Source organism: Anguilla rostrata, chromosome 2 (genome assembly GCF_018555375.3).
Source record: "Anguilla rostrata isolate EN2019 chromosome 2, ASM1855537v3, whole genome shotgun sequence".
In the NCBI taxonomy this organism is placed as follows: Eukaryota; Metazoa; Chordata; class Actinopteri; order Anguilliformes; family Anguillidae; genus Anguilla; species Anguilla rostrata.
This window is the reverse complement of record NC_057934.1, coordinates 49811458-49838500: the sequence shown is the minus strand read 5'-3', so window position 1 is coordinate 49838500 and position 27043 is coordinate 49811458. Positions and strand designations below refer to the sequence as shown.

Here is a 27043-nt window from a genome sequence, read left to right as displayed (position 1 = left end):
TGACAGCTGCTGGGGTGGCTCGTTCGGTTAAGGCACCGTGCTGTGATGCAGGGACGGGCCCCGTGGTCACAGATCAAATCCAGACCGTGCCAGTGCCCACGCTAAACGGGCGACTGTGTCACCCCGGGTATGGGAGGGTTCAGTCGTTCAGGGTTAGAGCGGGGCAATGAACCATACTGGTAATTATGGAATTTTTATTTAAGCATGATGACTATCATCACCACCATGTGGTGCATCAGCTTTCTTTTGTTTCTTCTTTGTTGTTTTCCTTTTGCTTTAATCATACCTGATGCACCCATCCAATCTTCAGAGGTCACATGAACTGCTTCCAGAAAAAACATCACCACTGATACCTACTGAAAGTTGATAAGAGAGCCAATCAGCAGCAGGTTGTGCAGCTTCCATGTGATCATCTGAGGTGTTTTTGTCAATCATATGCAAGCTGCAAGGCCTTGCTGCTGAGTGGATGTCATATCAACAACCCAATAGAGAGGAGTGCTATAACAGAGAGGAGTGCATGGCCTCTGAAGACTGGATGTTTACTATTGCATCAGGCATGATGAAAGCAAAAAAGATGAAAGAAAGTCGACAGGACACATGGTAGCGATGATTGTTATTATACTTAAAAAAAATATTAATCATTGATATGGTTTATCACCCAGCCCTACTTAGGGGTCCGCTTTTCATCGCAGTGGGGAACGCAGATGCAGTTGCAAATAATTGTACATTCCGAATAAGGTCGAATTTGACATGTTTAGCACCACGTTGCGTGTAAAATTTAAAAAAAAAAAAAAAACCTCGGAATTGTAACTCAGACACTCAACACCTCAGCATCTGAGCACAGTCTGCTGTTAGCATTTTCAAGAGTTGAGCATGATATCTGTGTCTGTCTGAGCGTTTCTGGCGGCCAGGTGTGCCTCTTACCATCATTGCTCTGGCCGCCCTCTCTCTTCAGCATCTGGACGGCGCCCACGTATTTCTTCAGCTGGACTTTCAACACCTCGTTCTCCCTAGAAGACAAGCAGCAAATTACTGTCACACTCCAGTGCTCAGACACAATTTTCTAGCCACATACTGCAGAGGAAAGAGCAATCGAGTTATCTTTCTCATCTCAGGTGGACAAGCAAAACATTCACTAAACTAAAGTCTAAAGCCTCCACTTCTTTCCCTGAAAAAAGGACATATAGAGAGTCAAGCACATATAGATGTCTCCATCAATACTACTGAACAAATGCCAACAAAAAATGAGAATACACCCAAGAGCATTTTTTAAAATACTGATTCTGCTCAGACAACATATGTTGTATAATGAAGGGCCACATCCAATATGGCTGCCAAAGGAGTAATTGATATGCTCATTTTCACAGCATATGATCATTCAGCTTACCTCAGGCAAATCCATCAAACATGAGGTGACACAGAAGGGACAGTGTTGCTGTCATGTATTTTATAACAGAATGTACCCGAGAGATGTGTGGGCTCTCTGTCATTGCTCTCTCTGACCTGCATCCACTGTTGTTATGAACTATTACATTGCACAATTGCAATTAACAAACAACAATCTCAGATGCACATGCTAATTTTGAGCAGCGAATATATATTGTTTTTCTTTTGATTTCCAGTACACTTCTGGGATTTATCATGGTCTGGGTACTGATTCAAGGACAGCTTCTCCAATGGGAAGTAAATGAGTGCTGATCCTTGACGGGTTCGGAAAAATATACCTTTGAGAGGGCTTCACGATGTGACAAATATTTCAGATTCAGCCATGTATTAAGTATTTTACATGAACTTGCAGTGCCTGTGAAAATGAGGCTCTCCGCACACACCATGAGTTGGTTGATAGGAACTCTCAGGAGACGTGAGAAATAGCCTGCCGTCCTGTTTCCGCAAAGGCACTACGTTTACAAATGGGAACTGAAGAAGCAAGGCGCCGAATCTCATTAAAATACCTGTAAGTTATCAAATGCTTCCCTGTAAAAGAGGTGTGCCAGACTGACAGTTTGGCGTGTGGGCATGCTGAATAGATTCACTGAACAGCAAATGAGGCAGAAGTCTAAAAAGGGTTCCTCTGAAAGAAAACAGCCAAAGGCCTTGGGATCACTTAATTCAAACTGGGCCATTGTCTTCAAACCGAGGACGGCTTCGTGCTACTCCACCACAGCCAGACGACATGAGTAAATATGTTTACATTTCTAATTACTCCACATCACTATCAAAGCGCCCAATGAGGGGGTGTGGACTGCTAGAGGTGGCGCGTGAATAAATCGGGTTTCAACCATTTCCCTTGGCAAGCTATTCCATGAGAGGTCCCAGGAGAAGAGCTTTAGGAGGACTGCCTGAGCTTCTCCACACGATCCTCAGGGGAGTTTCTAAATGTTCAGTTTGCAGGCAGTATTCATTAGTGGCTATTCAGCTTGCTGTGAGGTTCCTTGGGAGACAGTCCAACACAGGAAGACTGATGAGACGCACCTGAGCAGAAGAATCCCCACGGAAGAAACTACTTACATTGAGTTTAATTAAAATGGCAGCTACTTTCGGCAATCCACCCCGCTCCCCAACAGGTATGGACTGTTCTCTAAGAACCAGTCAGACACTTTCCAAGGGCTCCCACTTAACACATATATTACAGCACATTAAAAGGGAAAGTGATACATAGGGCAGAGTCACGCATCCTCATAGAATGAAAATGGCAGTTCTGCTGCTCCGTGATTCATCCAAATTCGGACTGCTTATCGCGAGCTACCGCAAAAGCAGAATACGAAGGAAACCATATGACTTTTAAAATAAAAAATAAAAAACACACAAAAGTCAAAAAAAACAGCTGCTTGTGGAAAACAAAGTCTTGGAACTGAATCTGGATTTGCGGGCTAATAAGATGGCTGGACCCTCATTGATCACACTGTAGCACTGTGGCACTGTAGCATTTGACACACTCTCAGCTTCCAGCCCATAAGGGTCTTTTGATTGCATCACATTGGTCAAATGCTGCAGAAGGTGCAGGGCTTGTCAAAAATCAATCTCGTCTGTGCAAGAAGCGGCGGTGTCTGGACACGTAAGGCAAATAACATTGTCAAATTATCTACTTTCATTAAAAGAAACACAAACAAATCTATACTTTCCTGCAACTCCCTTAAATAAACAGGCCATGGATGATCAGCCAACCCAATAAGATTCCTGGGTGGGATTCAGCTTGACTGGAGGACCCCAAATATAAAGAGCAGCTGAACTAGGTAAGCATTCTAACATGAAAAGATCATTCTCCAGATAATGCTGTCAGTTTCGATTTGTTGTCAGTCCAATTAGAGCTAATCCTTGTCAGTGCCATCTAAAACATTTCAGTTAATTAGGCCATCATTGATTGTTGAGTGTTGTTATTTGTAGGGATAGTCTACTGAATACACAGGCAACATAAACAGCCTGTCAAAAAGGACACCTCAATTAGAGCATCAGCCATTCAGAATTCTTTCCAGACCCAGAAAGATAAAATGCCCTGATAGAACCTGCATGATGCGCATCTTCAGTAGGAATGCTATTTGCATTGTCCCTGTTTTGTTCCCCATAGCATTTCTGTTACTGCTTTAAATAAAATCTATATTTCAGCATGAGGTTTTCCTCTTATTATTCCTTGCCCTACCCTCCTCCGATTTTCTGTTAAAAATCGTTTTAAGAAGCCGAACCGGCGGCAGGATGCGTGGCGCAGTCAGTAGGGCGGCCGGCTGTGGAGCCGTACGCAATACCGCCGCGCCGGCAGGGGTTTGATCCCCGCCACGGCGCTTTCTCAGCAGTGGGCCCTTCTCTGTCTGTTACCCTCCCGGCTTTCTACCTGACTGAATAAAGCAAAAAAAAATACAAAAGGAGAGAGCACTGTCCCACTCTCCTTTGGGGGGGAAAAAATGCTGAACCTGTGTGCAGTCATTATTCCTACTTTGTTTATCCATTACCGCTCCATGAGCCCGCGGCACAGCTTTGTAGAGCTCATTGACTGAGCACAACAGCATTTCCCTAACGCTGAAAAATTCTCAACCTTTGATGAAATCATGAACGTCGCCTCACTAATCTTACATCCAGTTTGATTCTAATAACTGTGGCAATGAATTTTTAAAATCCATATTCATGACCTACTCTAAACTGCACAAGCTGTTACTGTTATTTCAACAACAACCACAGTATCTGGACATGAATGAAGGAACAGGACATGAACACAATCAAGCTGCAATTCCAGCTGATCCACATTATTTTGGTTATTTGGGCTTTACATAGACCAAAGATGCAAAACAAATTTTCACTGCACCAAAACAACAATGGTCTACCAGATTGTATGTGTGTGTGTGTGGGCACTAAAAATGATATAGCCAACCCGAAGGCAAACTTTGTGAGAGTCTAAAATAGGATACCCCCCACTAAAAGCTACTTGCTTGGATTAATTCTCTAAATTTAAACCTTCCCCCGAGCCACCTGGCCCATTAGTGATATTGGATATGGAGACAGTCACAAACTTGCTGTATGTTAAACTTATTTTCCCAAAGACTAATGCAGGAGGAGTCAAAGTAGAATATGACCTCTTCAAAAAGCAGAAACCTTCTAAAGGTCTTCAAGGAGCAAGGCAGGAATGCATCTGCTGAACTACCAGGAGTGGTAAGGGAAGATTTAATACAGAGATAAACACAAAGGCAGAATACTCTCAGCGAGACGCTGTAATGGCATGAACAAGGTGAGCCAACCGAGAGGACAGCGCTGGTATGAAGAGAGAGGAGGGGCTCCTGTTCAGCTGAACGATTTCACAAATATCTGGATGCAACTTAATTTAAAGGTTTAAATGTTTGGCTTTTATGAGTTCTACTATTGATTTTAGTGTAATAATAAATGTAAGTTTCACAATTGATTTACATTTCATAGGTTTTCCAAGCATTTCTTCACAATACTCAGTCTCTTCTTAGCTGAGAAAAAAAGAAGTATTGGCACAATATTAAAAACTGGTAATTATGTTTAGAATTATGAATAGAGTTATGAAGTCTGTTTACATGTGCAGCCTCATAACATTGTTCTCAGCATTGCTACAGGCTGAAGAAAGGGATTTGCATGTCATAGCAGCCATGGACTAAAATTGCACTCACTGAACTGTTTAGGTGTCATTGCATCAAAATCGAAAAAATAACATTAACAACCCAATCCCTGATACAAGTACTTAAGGGCTGGCTTAGCCCAATACCAAGGAGCAGTATTGGCACAACACAAAAAGAGGTGAAAGCAGGTCACTAAAAGGAGATGTGTTATTGGGAAGGAAACAAAAAAAAACAAATTATTACTCACAGACCTGCAAACTCCTCAGGGGTGAAAAAGGTGACAAAGATGCGAACCCCCTAGGGGGGGTCTGGGGGCATGCCCCCCCAGGAAGAAATTTTTTTAAATATCAGCTTTAAAATGTGGATTTACAGTAGATTTTAGCATGAGGACACAGAGAAAAACTCTAGAATTAATGTAATCTTACTGCTAATGTCCCCCTTACATTACAAAAGTAAGGTAAGCGGGACATCAGTTCAGGGCACTTAAAAAAAAAAAAAAAAAAGTCAAGAGAGTGCAGAGCCAGGTCCAAAATTGTATTAAAATGCATTGCATCCACTATACAATAAAGTTGATCAAACAAAACAAAAACACAATATGCACAACAACTGACAAAACAAATGGAAAACACAGCTTATGTTACATTTTGGTAGAGGGAGAGAGAGAAAAAGAGAGTTTTTATAGTGGCAATATGGTGTGGCACGGTGTGTTCTATTACACACATTATTTAACTGACTAGTACTGATAGTTTAACTTAAGGCACAGTGGTGGCTGCTGAGCTGAAAATCGAGGAGGCAGAAAACTTCCCCTGATTATTAGTCTTGACTTTCAATCATTTTCCTTGACTAACAAGTCTGCCCACGATCTGAATAATTCAATTGTAGATAAACACAGTTTCCTTCGTCACGCCATGCTACGAAGATCAAATAAATTCAAAATAAATTATAAACTCAAAAATTCCATCTAACCTGTGCTCGTTCAAATGACAGAATCTGCGTATTCCAGATCTTTGCCATGAACATTTTCGGAACGTGTACGTTTATCCAGTTTTTAATATGCCAATGTCGACTGAAATGTGCACAATTTTGCGACGCAAATAGAATCTTTTTCTCGTCTAAACTAATTGAGGAGAACGGTCTCTATCATATTTAGTAATATGTCATTTCTAATCAAGCACAATAATTAAAAACAAGTTGACACCAATAATAACGTTAATCAGTTTAAAGCATTTTCTGCCTGCTCATTTTTCAGCTCAGCATCCGTCACTAGGGCACCCAGTAGTTTTCTTTCACTTTAAAAACAAGACCAGGTCAAAACCTAGTAGGTTTTGAGGACTGCGAGGACTGCCCGCAATTTGACAATTAGGACGTTGGCCCTTCTCCATTGCTCTTAATGGTCTACAAGAATACAAATAATTCGAAATCCACGCCTGCAAATCAATTAATAAAATACTTGGTAGAGGTGATTCCGTTAATTTATACTTGTTTAACGTGACTTTCGAAAGGTTAGCTAGTGTTGCCGTAAAATTAAGTGTTAACACATTAGGCTACTACGGTTGCGGGTGAGGCACTCTTCACGGTAAGAAGAAAGTTTAGGACAGCGCTTCCAATATTGCTTGTGTCAAAAGTGCTGTGACGGAAACAGCGATAGATTTACCCACGAGCCACATCTGTCCAAAATGTAAACGAGTAAGGCAGTCTTCACTTCACCCCCCCCATTTCAAAAACTCATCGGATCTACACGAATCACACAAATGACCTAATTTGGATTCAAAACGGCGAATTTCGCTGAAAAGCGACTAGTTTGCAGGCCTGTACTCAAATGAAACATCGATTGCCTGGTTTTATTAACTTACAATAGGGACAGTAGCAAAGGGGATGTTTACTAAATAAGGCACCTGTAAATATATTATTTCAGCAATTAAAATATTCAAATTCTTTAAATTGGTACAGCCTATTTAAATCAATTTTTTGTTACTATCCATATATGTATCATTTAGTCCATCATTTCAACTGACAGACTGAAACAATTTCATCTTGTTTGCATACAGTGTACCATATTTGTGTACTCAATGAAAACTGAACATAGGAATATGAAGGACTGGGTTACATATTATGTAAAATGCATTTTTGCAGATGGACCTAAGAATAATCATAAAAATCTATTTTTTCCATCGCTAAAGATAACATGAATATTGAACATTTTCTTCCAATGGATATCCATACAGAGGAAGAAAAAATGCCTCTGGACAAATGCTCTCCCTTTCCAGACCCACCACTCTCATTACTAGAGGCAAAATGGCATGTTCCAAACCCATTTTCCTTGGTTGCCAATTTACCAGATCTTTTCCCTGCCATTTCTATGTCAATCTCTATCAAATGTGAATCATGCCCTCCACCATTAGGCCACAATGTCTCCATAACTCCAATTTCAATTTGTAATGGGAAAAACAAGCAATTTTATTACATCAGACTTGGCCTGTACTTCTTGTCATTTAACAGATGATTCCCCAGGGAAATGGTCAAAAGTGGTCATACTCGGTTCTGAAATATTTGGAACACAAGTTCCTCAAAACATTAGACATGTGCTTTTTGACTTTTTATCTCTCCTCCTAAACACCTCATCAAAATCCAGTTTGAGTCTAAAAAAAATTTCAAGGTCTCAGTCTGAAATGAGAAAAAGTCATTGATAAAACTGTACTGGAAGACTCATTTTGAGCAGAGCTCCTCACCAGCTGAAAATGTGGATGTGCAGAAGGCTCTGTGCTGCATGCATTGCACCTTTTACACAATGCAGACTTAGCACTACTGAATCAGTGGTCCCCAATGCATGATCAGATTCACAAGTTCCTCGTTGAATAACGCAGCAACCGGGGCTTTTACCCCCTTTACTCATCAACTGCTGGACTCAGACTTCTGACTCAAGAGGAAAACCTGAGCTACAGGCCACTCACAGCAATCTGGTGAAGCACTTGCCCAGACAACTCCCATCTTCCCTGCATGGCATGCATCCAACACTGTCCAGAACAAAGGCCCTGTTTGTGTCTGGGGAACTCATTTTCTCTAGAGCTGGGTGGAAATTTGTATATTTTGAAAGATCATAGGATCATGTGACAGAGCCCTCACACAAATGAAGGAGGAGGATGGATGCTTGGAGCCTACCAGCACCGTCTCTCGTCTTTTCTTACAGGGAAAACTTACACTGCTTACATCTGAAGCAGAGTAATCACTTAAATAATGAAATTTTGTTATAATACCTAGCTAAGAGATTCAACAGCAGAGATCAACAGCAGTGCTCCACTGTGAAAATCCAGTAGGATTTTCACATGAAACACTAGAAATCTTCTCACTATGCACATTTTTATGCTCTTATCCTCTTTAGCTCTTAATAAAGCATCCCCAGACACAAAAACAACAATTCTATGCCGGTGAAATCATACATACAAACAGGATCACATTTCACGCTTTCCAGCTCTACAGCACTTCGAGTTTTTTTGTTGTCGTAGCTTAATTCGACTTAATTCAGCTCATCTTCCCAAAAATAAACTGACCACGTGTGACGAGTGACGTTAAAACAGCCATCGAATGCTTTGAGGAGACACAGCAAGCCCCACATTTCTGCCAAAGAAAACCAGGTTAGTGCGAGGTTTGTTTTCAAAGACTTTCGTCATTTGGATTCCACTAGTTTTCCATACACTACACAACACTGGTGAGTCTGTGTAAAATTACAGATGGCTGGGGACCAGCTCTGCTTCTGATCCAAGACTGAGGACAGATCATGAGGACAGAGGAGGGAGCAGTGATACAGGGAAGCCCACACAGCTTCAGCTTCTTACACTGCAGATCCAGGCCTCGTCCAGGGAGAAGCTTCCTCCAAACAAGTACAAATAAATCAGTTTACAAGAAAACGCATCATTAATTTATAGCAACAAACAGGCCTGGTTAAATATTGAGCACAGCCACCAATCTAAAACATTTGGGAGGGCCCAGAGCAAGATGTTCCTCCCGTCCTCAGCTGTGTCTACTGCAGGGAGGGTGCTGTTAGCGTGTGGCAGCCCTCAGGAGAACTCCGCCCACCTTTCTGCCCCTTGTAATCTGATTGGCTTTCACACGCCCGGTTCACTGCTGTCAACTTGACAAGTGACCGGGATTAGAGAGCGAGCTGCTCGTTTGATGAGGGTAATTAACAAGGTGTACACAGTGTGACCTCCAGGTCAAATCTGCCAGAGGATCGATCGCAGGGTGCAGAAACTGTGTTATCAATCAGCTGAAAAAAGGAAGCATCATGCATCCAGAGAACAGGCGCACTGCACAGCGATACCCCTGCATGGGCCTCAAACCTCCAACAAATCATCTCTGACAGTCCACAGGTAGTGTGGGTGTGTATGTGCAGTACGGTGCAGGTACATCATTTTCTGGGGTTATGTAAGTTTTAAAAGAATCAACTATCTTCCAAGGATGGCAAGAACCTCTTACCAGGCAAAGAAACAGTCACTCGAGTTGTATTTATAGGAAACTGAGCCATTACAAACCTGGTGGGGAGCTATATGAAAGGTACACACCTGTTCCTGGTGGTTATACACTTGTTTATACGTCGCTCTGGATAAGAGCGTCTGCCAAATGCCTGTAATGTAATGTAATGTACACTAAAAGACATTCTAGACGATTCTGTGCTTCTCCAACAGTCTGGGCAAGGCCATGATTTATTTCACCATGACAATGCCCCCAGGCACACAGCGAGGTCCATATTGAAATGGTTGAGAACCGTGTGGAAGAAATTGACTGGCCTGCACAGAGTCATGGCCTCAACCCTATCCAACACCTTTGGGATCAGTTGGAAAGCCAACTGCAAGCCAGGCCTATTCGCAATCAGTGCTTGACCTCACTAATGCTCTTCTGGCTGAATGGCTCTACTGGGGAAACGGTTACAGGCGCGGCTCTCATCTTTTCACGGCGCCACCTACCTGCCGAGGGCCTGTACTTTCGCTGTGTGTCGTTCCTCCAGTTCCCCCAGACGCTTCTTCAGACCATCCACTTCCTGTCGAAGTCCAGCTGAGTGCTCCATCTCCCCGTCCAATAAACTACGCAGAGACCTGGCCAATCACAGCACCTCGGTCACAGTACTCACTGGCTGCCAGGACCATCAGCGCTCCAAATCAAACCAAACTGCCAACATTCACTCCTGATTCTTTACATATGAAGACCCCGTGTCCTTTTCCTCAGTTCAGAAAGGAGAAGGACCTCCCCACGCTTCAGCTTGTCTTATTATGGATGGCGACTACGGCACAATGTACTCACGTGTTCTGCTCCTCCAGTTCATCTTTCCTGTTCATCATTGCTACTATGGCTTGACGTAGTTCAACTGTGGAGGACAAACAACCAATTTTACACGAAGCCAAGACCATAGACAACAAACAAATAAAAAAGTACTAAGAATTTTTAGAATTCAGTGGAGTGCCATTTCCTTCAGATCAGAACAACTCTGCTGAAGTGCTATAGTATTCATTTCAACAAAAACAATAACAAAACCCAGAAAACTGAAAAGGAATTACAATAACACCGCACTAAAGATGAGTTAGAGAGGCGTCCTGATGTCTTGGCATGCACTTTCCTCGTTCTGACAAATTTCAGTATCATAATTTACGGCGAAACTGAGGAATATAATAGTACTAAAACCTTAGTCCATTATCGTTTGGGGTGGGTGCTAAATATCATCATATGAAAGCTGAGAGTCACACATTTGTGACAGTAGTTTGCTTGCATGCAATAAAATTATACTGTTTGTATTAACAGTGGAAATTTGACAAAAAAGATGATCAATATGTACAATATAAAATATATAGATGCACAAATACCACAGACTAGTACTGCCATGGTTTTGATTCAGCATACTATGGACAAATCATTTGCACACCATTATGACCATGTTGACCCAAAACATTTACTCAGCTGGGCAGTCCAAATACAACTGTGATTTCAGAACAATCATTTTGGGAGGTGGATCACAGACTGGTGACTGACAGGGAGGGGGAAAGGGGGAGAGAGAGAAGGAGACAGAGAGAGAGGGACAGAGAGAGAGGGAGAGAGACAGAGAGAGAGAGAGCAAGGGGGAGAGAGAGGGAGAAAGCGATGGAGAGCAAGAGAGAGGGGGACAAAGAAAGATCGAGAAAGAGCGATAGAGAGAGAGAAAGAAAGAAAGAGAGAAAGAGAGAGAGAGTGAGAGAGCCCAGCAGAGCTCTCACACTGAATCCTAAGATCAATGGCAGATCCTCAGCTACTGCGAGAGTCTGCAGGAAACAATGCATTTGTACTTCCATCACCCTCTAATCACCAAATTAAGCACCACGGGAGTTCGGCTGAGCTATTTATAAAGACCGGGGCAGTCTTTTTACCTCACTCCGTGAAATTTACAGAGGGAGTTGGGCTGGCTGGCATTCTCAGCTCTTTTAAAAGCGGGAGCGCACTAAAAGGCCGTAGGAAGCCCGCACATGACTGAGCATGTGATGGCAGCATACGCTGGGACAGGAGAACACGAGAACGGACAGAACTTTATCAGACTCAGTTCTTTTCTTTCATGACCGAAAATCCTTAATGAAGCACATTCTTTTGAAATCCGAGAAAGATGAAATAAAAGCAGATTTACCGTTCCCTAAGCAGTCCTACTTTGTAATCAATATGCAGCATAAAGATCAAAAGCTTCGGATAATTAGCCCACTTGCATTGGATTACAAAAGCAAACTTGAGCGTGAAGTGATTTTCTACAGTATGACATTGCTGTACAAGGTTGAGAAAACACTTCACCCTAACACGTCTTACATTCAGCAGCAGGGTGCTGTTTGTCAGTGTGGTGTGTGTGTGTGTGTTTGTGTGCGTCTGTGTGCGCGTGTGTGCATGGACGTGTGCGTGTATGCATGGTTGTGTGTGTGCCTGTCAGTGTGTGTGTATATACTTGTGTGTGTGTGTGTCTGTGTACTGGTGCATGTGTTTCTGTGTGCATGTCTGAGTGAGTGTGTGTGTGTGTGTGCGCACGTGTGCCAGTGTGTGTCTATATATCTCTGTGTATGTCTGAGTGTGTGCGTGCGTGTGTGTGTGTGTGTTCAGGGCGCACAGGTCTGCTGGTCCGTGACCAGGACACAGCCCCTGCTGGGAGACGTGTGGAGGAGGATGTGCCTGAGGAGTCCAGCAGATGACCCTGCCCCAGAGAGCCTCCATCTGGAGGGGGAGCAGACAGCGCCGCGGCTCCCCGGCCCCTCCGACACGCGGCCCGGGATGATTTATGGCGCGGGGGCCCCTCCCCGTCCCGCTCCGGAGCACCTCGCCGCCCGGCAGACCTGCTTTCCGCGCCTCCTCCTCCTCCCTCCTCCCCCTGTACCCGCGCCTCCTCCCTCCTCCCCCAGCCGTCTGAGGGCCCCGGCGATCCCACTGTCACTCTCACAAAGTGCTTAAAGCATGGCGGGCGCGGAGGGTCCCTCATCGGAGCGAAGCCCCAGCCGCAACCCGGCGAGCGCTGTCATGTTCACGGCGTCTCCAGTGAACGGAAGGGCTCAGAATGTGACTGCTGGTTCCCGGGCGCACAACTTCCTGACAAAATAAATTCTTTAATGAGCCGTCTTCTGGAAATTTCTGTTACTGTACAGCAGGCGCACCGATTCTACAAGTTTTAGTGCGTTCAAGGACAGGGGTGTGTGGTAGTTAGTGACCGGGCTCATAACTGGGTTGGGGCATCTTGAAAACAGGAGTGGGATCCTGCTGCTCTACCCTCGAGCGAGGAACTTAATTCTGAATGTGTGTTCGGCCGTATAAATTAATAATACATCAAACGGAGGTCTCCAGGAATATGGATGTCTTTTATGTTGAAGGGAAAAATCCTATATTCCCAAATTCATACATACAACAATGCAACAGGAACACTACATGATGCCCGTGTGGACCTGAAAATTAGCGCTGATAGAAAGTGACGGGCTGGATTGATTTATCCCAGCTGAGCAGGTCAGGCTTAGCGTGTGTTCTGGCAGCTCGGTGCTGTGTGCTGAGCTGTGAAGGGTACCCAGCCGAATCCAGGCCCTCTCCACAGGAGGCCTGAGGACTGCTCCGCACTCCTGACTCAGAGAGAGGCCCGCTTTGGAGAGGGAGCGCTGAGAGACCGAAGCAGACACACTTCAGAACTCACATATACAGGCACGCGTGTACACACAGACACACACACACATACACACACGCTCACACACACACCCACACGCACAGACATACACGCAGACACACACACGCTGCTGAATGTAAGTTAGTGTGAAGTGGTTTCTCAGTAGCCCAATAGAGCAATGTCATACTGTAGAAAGTCATGCACTTCAGGTTCACTTTTGTAATCCAATGCAAGTGGGTTAGGGTTAGAGTAAAGGTTAGGGCTACGCAGGCTTCTGAAATGTTACTTTTTGGAAGCAGGGAGCGCAGGGTTAAGAGATCACACACTTCTGGTACGTGCTCTCACTTTGAACAGCATGCTAGTGCGCAATAAGGCAGGTCCTACTTTAAAGGTAACTGATGTGACTTGCCCTAGTGTGGCTACCAAAGACTGAACCGGCAGCCTCTGACAGTCTACGACAGGGCATCGCATCGGTATTCCCGAAACTCTGCTTCACAGCCAGGTTCACACGGCACGGCAGCAGCAGAGATTGACACTGGCTGCCAATTTGCACTCGCTCACGTGCTAATTGAGTCTGAGTGAGTTTTGGACACAGTGCTTTCTGAGTGTTAATGTGCTACAGCAAATTACTGCGACATAATCTGGTCTCAGTGCCATGCTGTCAGCCCCTCAGCACACCTTCGGTTCGGTAAAGCAGAGCTGCTCCCTGCCCTGTGTGTTATTCATGGGCTCCAAAATGTCCACAGGATCGTTAGCCGTGGCTGTAGAACGGCCTGATGGGAATGGTCACCATGGCTATGCCTCATGACTGACGTGAGGCCATGTTCTCGAGCGTCTTACACTGGCTGCGAGGCGGAGGGCAGGCCGCGTTCTCCCGGCCCCTCCACCCCGTTAGGACCCGGTCCATGCAGGACACCTGGTTGCCGAGCGACTGAGGGCGAAGGGAGCCATCGTCGAGCGCTGGCTGTCATCTTCATTTGGGGGGGGGGGCAAAGAAAACGATTCACTTTGAATTTAATGACCCACTTTAGAGAATCATTCCACTTTATCACCGGCGGACCTGTCACATGGCGTCACATCCCCACGCCGCCGTCGTAACGACGACGAGGTCCCCCCGAAAAGACGGCCTCACGGCCTCTGCGACCTCAGCCCCGGACGCTGGCGTCCAGGCGGCGGGGCGCGAGGGCCAGAGAGCGGACGCATCGAGGGAGAGGAGGCAGGGGACGCTCCCATGTCAGCGCTAAGACCCTCAGCACGCTCCAGAGAGGAAAACACACCTCCCGCTGTGAACTTTCTTCCAATTTTCTTCTGCTTTCAATTTCTGTTTTTTCTGTTCTTTTTTTTATATAAAAATACCCTCTTAAAATGGGGTATTTTATCTCCTGGCCCATTTAATTTGATCCTTTCCCCAGTCGATACGAGACACAAAAGGCTCCGGGATCGTAAGGCAAGAGTGCCATCTACAGGTGAAGCAGAGCACAGCCAGTGTGTCAATGCGCTGGTTAAGACTGCTTTTCCATCAAGACCAGTGACCTGTTCTACAGTTACCATCCAAATTCAGCAAACTTAGACCTGCGAAATGCAACCCGCTACAATTACTCTCAGACAAAAAATAAAAAATTAATTGATCATTCACAGCGATAGTTGTCCATAATGTAAGGTCTGGAATGAAAGCGCAACCGTTACTATTACAACGCAACTGCATTATTAATGACAGACAAACACGGGCGGAAACGTTATCCGGGAACAAACAGTGCACAGGGTCGCACACACACATCTCAGAGGAACCGCAGGGGAGGGAAATGATCCCTTTCTGAAACGCGAGCGTAATCTCCCACGCCGAGCCGTGGAGCAGGCAGCGGCGGCGGAGTCGCACACAGCTCCCATCGCGGCCGACGATCCCTCCAGCCCCGCTGCACAGAGGCACGGCTATTAATAACCCCGCGGGCCCGGGCGCACCGAAATAGCTTAAGGAGGGCTTTGTCTTGACATCTGGAAGGCTCCGGAACTAAGACATTGTGTCTTTATTTGCGGAATCATTGTGACCAAGGAGAATCGGCACAGCTGACAGGGCCTCCAATTAAAGCGGCCTGGATCCGCCAATTAGCTCCGAGGGAGAGAGAGGCATCACCCCCTGCCGCCAGGCGCAGCCGGCTCCGCATTGTAGCCGCCGCATCTGCTGCAGGCATGCGGAGAGCGCAGGAGCGCAGACACGCGGGAGCGTGTGGCCACACACGCATGCAACTAATACACACACCTGCCGTACAAACACACATGTATGCAACTCACACGCATGCAACTACAACACACACCCGCCGTACAAACACACACGTATGCAACTACTACACACACCCGCCATACAAACACACACACGCAACTACTACACACACCCGCCATACAAACACACATACGCAACTGCTACACACACCCACCATACAAACACACATGTATGCAACTACTACACACACCTGCCATACAAACACGCGTACACAACTGCTACACACACCCGCCGTACAAACTCAAACGTATGCAACTGCTACACACACCTGCCATACAAACACGCATACGCAACTGCTACACACACCCGCCATACAAACTCACACGTATGCAACTACTACACACACCCGCCATACAAACACACACGTATGCAACTACTGCACACACCCGCCATACAAACTCACATGTACGCAACTACTACACACATACACACACAGTACAAACACATACATATGTAACTACTACGTACATACATACACAGTACAAACGCACACATATGCAAACAGCACGCACACACACTCACTCAAGATAAAAGTTGTAATTTAAGACTCATCCCCTGCTGTAGTCTCCAATCAATAGTGGCTTTCTTGAGAAAGATACTATCAGTGACATCCATCGTTGTGTTCCAAGTATAATGAATAACTTCATAAAATGTCACTTGCATTGTGAATGCATAAAGTTATTCATCTGAATGGTCAATGAATACTCCGGTACTCTGTTATTAGGGCTAATATTAGAAGGTCATGACCACTGCTCTTATTCAGAATAATCGCATTCACACATGGCCCAGTGAAGTTCATTCAAAGTTAAAACTAGTTTAATGTAATAAAGCATCGTTTCTCATATCCTGAAAAGTTTTTTTATTTAAATACAAGGTTTTTTACAACTTTGACGATATGTAAAAGTGTCCACTGAATTAATACAATCCTGTATCCAGGAGAATTCAAATGACGAAAAGTTCAAGTCAAATTTACAGAGTATGGCTGCAAATGTGCAAGGATGGATGGTTTTTCCTTAAAATCCCAAGTCAATTCACCTGTTTGATCAGTCATCGCAGGCTTGTGGCTAACTGCTGGTTGCATTGACTGTATTACTGCATTCCGCATTTTACAAATCTGACAAGCAAGATAGCTCGCCAAAAATGATTCGACAGCACATTACCCACCACATCTTCAATGGTGTCATGCAAACCTGAGGGACGGATTATATTCATCTAAACCACGGGCTTTCAAAGTAGGAGAGAGTGAGCCTCACTTCAGACAAAGCATGGATAATAACCCCCCCCCCCCCCCCCCCACACACACACACAGTTCCCCACCTCATTCTCTTTACGTTGCTAAACTCCTGGAACCCCATCTGCTGTCCTCGAAATGCCTCCTTTTAAAGAACTCTAGGGGTTTAAGCCGTTCCCTAGCCAGGCTAAATGTTTCGCTGGTCACATGCTATAATTCGCCAGCACCTCTTTGCAAAGGACACTGAGGATCGTTGGATCCTGTCCAAGTAAATCCCTAATAGATGTGCTGGTGATCGTATTTATGCCATTTCGGTTGGGTACCGGTTGTTTGAGGCTGTGGTGACGCTGCTCTCAAAGGTCTCTCCGTGTTGCTTAGCTAGCAAGCATGGAAATGGCTCCTCAGAGACTTCAGACTCCTTAACATTATAACGGGCCAAACTATGACACTGCAGTGGGTTAGCCTACTAAATGCAAATAAATGTTTAATTGTGCCATGGGTTTGAAAACATAGCTTCACAGGTAAAGAATTTTAATTTTTTATTATTTTACTCCCTCTGATTTTTCTAAAAGTAGGCTAGTCCCAACAGAACAAGGAGTTCAAAATTGAGAGCCACTCAGAACAAATTGAGTGATCTTAATTTCACATAAATATTATGGGTTCTTTATTCTGTTTTAGCACCTTATCTGTATTTCTAGCTCATTTGTTTATTCACTCTGTTGTGAGCATGTGTCACTTTACCCTCACGTCTCTGTGCCTCCCATGCAGCTCTCTGGCACCCCCCCCCCCACCCCCCAGGGAGGCCCGCATCACACTCTGAAAACCTCTGATCTAAACAAGCAATAAAGGATGTAAAACTGACAGACTTTCTTTCACATTTAGTTTAGTAATAACGAACACAGCAGATTGAAATGTGTTTTCAGTCTGAGTCCTAGACTGTCATAGCCTATTCTACTGCCATTTTCTCACCCTGTGCCATTCCACTAGGATTCAACAGGACTGTACAGCACAGTGGAGCAGCCTGGCTGAGTATAGGCTGAGTGTGGATATCCCACAGGCAATTCAGCCCATCTGCCTAATGAGTCTGCTGCAAAGGCCACTTCTGCCCCTGCTGGCACACGCAGGAAATGCAGCCATCTGATCCCAAAAGTATCTCCAGAGAGCTGCTCAGCAGATAATTCTGAATGTATCTGATCCTTTTCCAGTAAAGTGCTATTTTTCCCCTTTAACAGCAGTTTCCTCCAGAAAGCCAAACTGCTGACTAGACCGTACACCGCCTCAGAATACCAGACCAGGAGCAACCGGTCGCAGACCCCCTTCTGAAATTTAGCCAGAGGGATTCTGGCATTTTCTCAGCAGCAGCAGAAGGCGGCCGAGCTCTGGGAGGAAAAGAGGCAGATCGGCAGACACTCGCGCCGTCTGCTCTCTCTGGGCGTGTGCACGCGCAACGCGCTCTAAGCTAACCGACCCGCGGACGGCACCTCCGAAGCACCGGGGAGAGGGGACGCACACCTACCCACTGTCATGGACTCCGGCAGGCCCGGGGTGGGCAGCATGGTGCTCAGGGGGGTGCTCTGGACTGGGGGGCTGGGCTCCATACTGGAGAGAGAGAACGGTTATTCCCATAAGTACAGCGTCAGGACCGATGCACACTACATACGCAACGCAAAAGTATTTTACTCTTAAATTTAGACTTTAAATCTTATTTCTATTAGATTTTTCTAAATAATACGAAAAGATCAGGTGAGACAGTTTGACACATGGGATAAGAAAATTTTACTAGCCAAACTCAAACAGTAACTTAACACAAGCTAATATCTTCTGCGTACAAATAAAAATGGGATTTAAGTCTTAGCACAAGTCTAAAAGCCCTTGCTGAGACAGACTCCTCGCAGTGTGCAGACGGACAGGCAGCGTGCCGCTGAGGGCGTACCTGAACAGCAGTGGGGGTCGTGTCTGTGGGGGGTCAGTCACAGCGCCGCCGCTCTCAGCCTCCCCCCGGAAGCCCACGGGCTCCGCCGAATTCTCTGCGAGGGAGAAACGACGCCTGTGAGGACGTGCCGAGGGGCCGGCGAGCAGGAGCACTTACTCACAGCGAGGGAGAGGAGACGCACCCGTCTGGGAGTAGGAGTCCGTGGAGGGCAGGGGGATGAGGACGTCGGAGCTGTCGTTGTCGTTGATCATCTGCAGGGGGCTCCACGTGGACACGCTGGACAGGCTCCCCACCACCACTCTGTGGGGACACATCAGCCCATTATCAGTCTCAGCCTGGAACAGCTAAAAACCACACATAACATAATACCACAAAGCTTCTCTCATTCTGAGGTGCGCTTAAAGTGTTCTACGTACATCTATGTTAATAATAATAATACACTTTATTTGTACAGGGAATCTGAGGCCACAAATTCAAACAAAAACAACTCCATAGTCTGGGGGCCTGCACGAAGAAAGAAAAGGTAAACTTTGTGTGTAGGCATTGAACAGAGGTTCTGCATTGTCCATAGGGCAATATGACGTCAGAAACGTATTTAGGGGCTGCACTGTTAAATGTCTAACATTAACTAAAAACTAACTGTATAGTTAATGATGGGATGCCATTATTTAACATGGGTTCATCACTAGCACTGAAGAGCACATTATCTCCAATAAACTCTCATCTTAAAGTGAATTGCCCAGTTATTATTTATAATTGTTTATGAAAAGCCTCAATATTTGACCCAAAGGGCACAGAGTATAGAGGTGTTGTTGTTGCTGTTGTTGTTGCTGATCCCTAAAAACTCACTGTTCTCCATTTCCCTGCTCTTCCTCTGGCTCTGGCTTGCTCTTGCCATACAGGTCATCTTCCTCCTCTTCGTTGTCGATGCTCTTGGAGTCGAGGGGGGCGCCGTTGTGGGCGTGGTCTGCTCCCCAGCTCACGATGCCGGGCTCCAGCGCGCCGTTCAGCGTGGGCGAGGGGACACGGCGATCCAGGTCCTCCTCCGAGCTCCTGTGAGCGGCCACGCCCTTCCTCAGACTCTGCCCAATGTCCTCGTCCTCTTCCTCTGCGCCCCCATCCTCACCGTCATCAAAGGAGATGATGTTGGTGACTTTCTTTTTCTTCCGACGCTCTTTCCTCAAGCCAGAGTCTGGAGAGGGAAGACCAAACCCAAGCACAGAAAATTCCGGTAAAGACACCACCATTACGTACCATTACTATTACATCTGCATGTGCTCATACACTGGAGTGAGAGATGGAAGCTGCAAAAGGAGATAGAGATCAATTCTCCAGAAAAAAAAACCACTAATAATGCTTTAATGGCTGCTTGAGAATGTCCCGTTTGTATGGCTATCAGGTGACAGGGTGTTGTTCCTCCTCCCTACCAGCAGAGGCGCTGCGGGGTAGCACAGGCAGCGGATCAGAGGGGCAGTCGGGGCGGGGGCTGAATCCCGGCACCGAGGTGGCGATGCTGATCTCCCGCAGGAGCGTGCTCACGCCCTGGGTGGACTCTTTCCAGAGGCTGCTCACGCCCTGCGTCGACTCCTTCAGCAGCTCGGACACCGAGGGCCCCGCCCGGTTCTGCCCGTTCAGGTCAGTGTTGTCGATGTTGATGGCGAAAAGGATGGAGTTCAGTCCTGTGCCAACACATAAACAGTCATCACACTGGCACTGCATCTGATCACGACATCTGATCACACATTGAGTGCATATCCAAATGGCCACCAGTTAAGCTTCAACATAAACCGTGAGATCAGACTGGGCAAAAACAATGGAATCAATTTGGAATCAAAAAAAAACAACAGTTCACAACTACACATTTAAACCACCTTTCACTGCAGTTAATCTCCTCTGAACACATGCCTTTGGAAAGTTATTTTATATTGAAGCTAACATTGCAGTAATTGTGTAAATAATCAACTTTCCCAATGAATATTTATCTATCAGGACTTCTTTCATTTTCAGTGCAGAAAATATAACTCCGCGCACAATTATATTCACAGCTTCAGTCTTTGCCCAGGGATTATCTACATAATCATCCATTTACAAAGATATTACTGCATACTTTCTGTTTTTTAGAGAATCTATTGGTGCTCATGGTGAAAAGCCACAAGTTTCACAGTCTGGGGTCAAGAGGAAAACTTTAAAATCTTAAAATGTCCATCTATTCATTTTCTAAACCGTTTATTCGTGGACAGGATCGCAGTGAGAGGGGGCGTGGGGTGGGGGCTGGCACCTATCCCAGCATGCAGTGGGTGAGAGGCAGGAATACATCCTGGACAGGTCACCAATCCATCGCAGGGCCCACTCACCATTCACGCACATATTCATACCCCAAGGACAATGTACACTCTCCAATAAACCTAAACTGTATGGCTTTGAAACCGAAGAAACCCACACGGACATGCAAACTCCACGCAGACTCAGTGAAATAATCACCCAATGGGGAGAGCTTCATTTTGTCAGAGAGGAAAAAATATATAGCTGCCATTTGGAAAACATCTTCAAAATTAATTACAGACCTACCCAGTCATTAGTATTCCATATCAAGTTAAATATCATTATGGGATTATGTGGACTAATTGAATGTGATTAATTGAAGTCTGCAAGGCAATTTCAATGTAGTTGGAGCATGCAATTTTTGACCATTGACTCCCATACATTTGGACGATCAGTAAAACGTGAGTAATTTTACTTAAAGAACCATCTGGAAGGATAGAGAACACTTATACAAGTAGAAAATCATGAAATCAGAATCTAAATTTAATATCCTTATCCAGTCAGACACAAAATGAAAGTCAACACTCTCAGCTCAATGCTGACCGAATCTGAATGAAGGAAAGGTTCTGCTGCTGGAACTACACTAGTTCCTGGCTTATCTCAGGGGTCAAAGAGGAGCTCTTACCTGCAGCCATAGTGGGTAACATGCTCGCTCTCTCTTCATCCAGGATGAAAGCCCAGTCTTCATAAAAGGTACTGCAAAATACAATTTAAAAATGTGACCACTGGGTATCAACATAACTGCAGGGCCTGTGTCACTTCAGGTGTGTGCAGGGCATGTCCTACTCCTCAGTATCTTACAGAACCCGAGTCATCTCCACATGTAAAACAGAACCTGAATGGGGAGGTAGGGAGTACAGCGCGAGAACAGTGGGGTGGGGTCACAGGTGGGGTCACACTCAGCGGGTGTGCCTGAGTGTGGGGTCACACCGAGAGGGTGTACCTGAGTATGGGGTCACACTGAGTGTGGGGTCACTCTGAGAGGGTGTACTTGAGTGTAGGGGTCATTCTGAGAGTGCGTACCTGAGTGTGGGGTCACACCGAGAGGGTGTACCTGAGTGTGGGGTCACGCTGAGCGGGCGTAGCTCAGTGTGGGGTCACTCTGAGAGTGCGTACCTGAGGCGCGTGTGGTCGGCCAGCAGCATGTGCAGGTAGCGCTCCAGGGAGTGCTCGTTGAGGGCGCAGCGCAGCCAGGCCCGGCCGCGGCCCAGCTCAGAGGAGATGTGGCGCAGAGAGTAGAAGCGCTGCAGCTCGTGCCGGTTCAGGTGCTCCTTCACACAGAACCAAAAGGACAGCTCTGCAACACACGCGTGCACACACACAGATACATACACACACACACACACACACACACACACACAGATACATAAACACACACACACAGACATACACACACACACACACACACAGATACATACACACACACACACACACACACACAGATACATGCCCCCAGGTCAGGGGTGGGGGCTCCAGGGAGGGCTCCACACTGATGGACTAGTATTTACTTACATCCAGGCATGTGCACAGATAGACATCACCATGTGCTGTAGCATATACCCCCTGCCCACAGGTGCCCTCTGCGATCATAATCCACCCCTAAAGCCCCCCCTTTAAGCACATGCCCTCCAAATGCATTGCTTACATCACATGTGCCATGAGATAAATTATACAGTTGTACAGCACCATTATTCTGGTTTCAAAATGTTCCTTTTTTTTTACAAAACATATTTTCCTCAAGGCCAGGATCAAATTAAATTCCCAGAAGGCCGCAATGCCTGTGGGTTTTTGTGGTTCTCTTTCACTCAGCAGCCAATTAAGGCCTTGAGAACAAGTTGTGTGGATTATTTTGTCAATAAATGACATAAAATAACCACTGGTGCTGAGAAAACCCAGAAAGCCAGCAGACACTGCGGCCCCCCAGGACTGAAGTTTGACACCTGTGCTCCAGGCACACACACGTCTTGGTTTAATAATTCGTCTTGTTCACATGCAATCACTTTTACTTATTAAACACAAGGTTTTTTCCCATCACATATGTTCCATCCGTCAGCGTTGCTCGAACTGATAATCAGGCATTCCAAACCAGCATCACTACCACAGAGGCAACTCAATATACATAAGATGTCCTTATGTTCTTCACAGTAGTTCTACATACGTATAGGGAAACACTTGGAGTATCATCAACCGGTAAATACACTACATGGCCAAACGTATGTGGACACCCCTTCTAATTTGTGGTTTCGGCTGTTTCAGTCACACTCATTGCTAGCAGGTGCATAAAATCAAGCATACAGCCCTGCAATCTCCATAGACAAACATTGGCAGGAGGATGGGTCATACTGAAGAGCTGAAGTGATGAATCACGCTTCACCATCTGTCGGTCTGAAAAATCTGGGTTTGGCAGAATGCCAGGGGAATGCTACCTGCCCAAATGCATAGTGCCAACTGGAAAGTTTGCTGGCAACAGTTTGAGGAAGGCCTTTAACTGTTTCAGCATGAAAATGCCCCCATGATGAACAAGGTCCATAAAGAAATGGTTTGCAGAGTTTGGTGTGGAAGAACTTGACTGGCCTGCACAGAGACCTGACCTCAACCCCATCAAACATCTTTGGGATGAATTGGAACAGCAACTGCGAGCCAGGTGTTACTGTCCAACATCAGTGTCCAACATCACTAATGCTCTTCTGGCTAAATGGAAGGGAATCTCCACAGCCATGTTCCAAAATCTAGTGGAAAGCCTTTCCAGAAGAGTGGAGACAGTTATATCAGCAAAGGGGGGACCAACTCCATATTAATTCCCATGTTTTTGGAATGAGATTTTCAACAAGTACATATGGGTGTCCACATACTTTTGGCCATGAAGTGCATAAAGAATAACATTATGGACACTTCTTTGGCCCTCATATTGAGAGACAATAGCAACAGACCCCAAATGCAAACACCACACATAAAATCAGCTCTAGAACTTTTGCTAGTTTTCTGCATAAATGAATGGCAAAAAAGCACTAATAAGGAAATCTAGAAGGGTTGTCACAAGCCTTGGGCAGTGCCTGATAATGCTTGTTAGCATTCCTTTGAACAAAACCATACCCAACACGTGTAAGGCAAGTCTATTCACTTTTCCAGACGTCCTTTTTTCAGAGTCCATGCTTGGGGGACGACTAGGTTACAGGCAGAGGTGGGTAACCTGGCTTCAAAGAGTAAAAAGACTGACCGTGTATTTGCTCCACCAACATGCACTAAACCAGCTGATTACAATATTTACTTCTCCTATCATGCTGAAGAGTTATGCTAACTAGAATCAGCTGGTTTAGTGCATGGTGGTACAGCAAATACATGGTCAGTCTTTTTACTCTTTGAAGCCGGGTTACCCACCTCTGGTTACAGGCAAGCATTACTTATTCCATCCCCAGTATTGCGACCAATTTCAACAAAAACAAATATCTCCTGACACAAAATATGAGATTAATCTCAGTTTAACTAAAGCAGAAAAACCTGCAGCTCACACCAACTACTGACAATGCAGAAAAGCGAGCCAGAGAGGCACATGACTGAGCCAGAAAAGAGGAAGTCTGAAAGGAGCAGGCAGAGCTGCATTTCAGCTCAACAAGGAAATCTCTTCAACCTGACAGGAAACACAAATTCAGTCCGTTCAGTCAACAATGATACATCATGACTGTCATTCTTTCAGCGTGTGCCACTCAGAGAATGCTTCGGCACCTGTTGGTAGTCTGATTTAACACAAAAAAAAAATAGATTTTTTTTGTTTCTAAAAACCACAAGCGAGCACGCTCGCAGGTTGACAGTTCCCCCCGTGCTTTTTAAGTGTATTTATAGCCAAAAAGCCTGCGTTCTCTCCAGCGCACATTCGACTGATGCATGTTCTCTCGGTTTCAACTGCATGCAAATCAGGTTTGCAGAGAAAAGAATTTTAAAAAACCTGACGGAGTCCCACTTTCACATGGAGTAACATACGGACCCAGAGCGTCTTGTCATTAGGTTTAGCATATCTATTTTCATCAGCCTGCGGTGACTGAATTAAAGAATCAAATGTGATTTCTTTCATCATGACTCTGCCAACACGACTATGAGAGGGGTGAAGAGCTCAACAGCGACCTGTTATTTCCCACCACTCCTGCACACGCTTGCCAAGGCCTAGATAAGGGGTGTCAAACTCAAGTCCGGAAGGGCTACAGCGTCTGCAGATTTCTGTGGATTCCTTTCATTCAGTGGCCAACAACAATTTCATTGAATCTCTAGGGCTGAAATGCAGTGAAAAGGAGCAGGACTGAAGGCTAACACCCATAGCTTCGATGAACATCATCAGTACATATGCCCCAAATGGCTGTGCTTATCCCCAGAGGAAATGAACTGGGGAGAGCCACCAGAATCACATTACTGCCATGTATAACAAAGGGATATGCTTCCTGTTAAAAGTCTGTTGCAACTTTCAACAGAGAAAATAAATGGCGACCCTTTGAGGTCAAAGGTTACTGAACAGGGCCTGGCATTAAGGCATCTCTGGTCTATTAATGGACCATTCAGCCCCATTATATTCTCTCATCTATCCCATTAGCCAGGGACATTAGGGTGCATTTACATGCAGCCTAATGATCTGTTATCAGCCAGAATGAACACTCATTCTCATAAAAACACCTCTACCGCAATGCAGTAACATGAAAGGGCTGGTGTATACCTTTGATAATTCAATATCTGGCACAAAAACACTCTGTTCAAATTACTTGCTCAAAACGTATTTTTTCTGTGCACATGTCCATCAGAATAAAATGGCAGGTGCAGCTAAAAACAGAAGGTTAGCAGAAGGAATGGCATTCAGAGAGTTTTGGGCTGTCGAAAACCTTGACGGCTATTAACAATGAAGTGCTGAAAGAATCAAGATGAAAAGACGAAGGACGCAGGGCTGTGCAGAAGCATCCGTCAGAGGAGGCAGCGCTGGAAAGCACGAGGCTGAAGCAGAATGGCACTAGGGGCCTAACACAGCCAGCTGCCATTATCACCACACCACGAGCGAACATGTAGGGGAGAGATTTCAGCAGAAGTAAAACATTCCACCCCACCCCCAAAATATTTAGTGTTAACTGATACTCATTTAGCAGTCACATAAGCCCTTTATTCAACTGGACTTAATTCATTAACGCAAATATCTCATCAGCCAATCACGTGGCAGAAACACAATGCATTTAGGCATGTAGACATGGTCAAGACGATCTGCTGAAGTTCAAACCAAGCATCAGAATGGGGAAGAAAGGTGATTTAAGTGACTTTGAACGTGGCATGGTTGTTGGTGCCAGATGGGCTGGTTTGAGTATTTCAGAAACTGCTGATCTACTGGGATTTTCACGTACAACCATCTCTAGGGTTTACAGAGAATGGTCCGAAAATATCCAGTGAGCGGCAGTTCTCTGGGCGAAAATGCCTTGTTTATGGCAGAGGTCAGAGGAGAATGGCCAGACTGGTTCGAGCTGATAGAAAGGCAACAGTAACTCAAATAACCACTCGTTACAACCGAGGTATGTAGAAGAGCATCTCTGAACACACAACACGTCAAAACTTGAAGCAGATGGGCTACAGCAGCAGAAGACCACACCGGGTGCCACTCCTGTCACCTAACGAAGTGGCCGGTGAGTCTCTGGTAAAATTCGTAATAAATGGAAATTCAATTAAAACATAAACATCCTAAGACCCACAGCAGCGAACAAACTCGCACGTGTACCCCTCGAACCCGCAGTAGAATCAACATTACTTTAAAACTGAAAATGATATTTGTGAATTACAACATGATACAATGATCACCCACTTAACAAGTGATTTTCCTCTTAAATTTGGCCTAATGCTAGAGGAAGACCACTAAGACCCCACCTTTGCAGAATGGTTTCATTTGGGTGCATTTAGCCATTTTCAGAAAGTTAAATCAATACTTTTCTCACAATTTTCAGTACCAGTATTAGTTGATGTTTTTTTAGAAACCACAGCAGGTGCTCAGCGAACCTCAGAGAAATAGTATTTCCTTTTTTTCCCCTTATGACCCATACTGTTGCATAAGGTTTCTGGT

General features: G+C 45.3%; 1 protein-coding gene across 2 annotated transcripts in view; it reads right to left on the bottom strand.

The window, feature by feature from the left end:
- snx29 (sorting nexin 29) overlaps positions 1-27043 on the bottom strand; it is a 135855-nt gene that overhangs the window by 101876 nt on the left and 6936 nt on the right. For both annotated transcript variants that reach the window (XM_064322802.1, XM_064322803.1), the window contains exons 5-14: positions 22084-22264; positions 21593-21663; positions 20073-20324; positions 19495-19837; positions 18827-18945; positions 18646-18739; positions 18229-18311; positions 10362-10425; positions 10028-10156; positions 925-1010 (exon numbers count right to left, since the gene is read on the bottom strand). In XM_064322802.1, the coding sequence (XP_064178872.1) occupies positions 925-1010; positions 10028-10156; positions 10362-10425; positions 18229-18311; positions 18646-18739; positions 18827-18945; positions 19495-19837; positions 20073-20324; positions 21593-21663; positions 22084-22264 (1422 nt within the window). The remainder of the gene's footprint in view (positions 1-924; positions 1011-10027; positions 10157-10361; positions 10426-18228; positions 18312-18645; positions 18740-18826; positions 18946-19494; positions 19838-20072; positions 20325-21592; positions 21664-22083; positions 22265-27043) is intronic.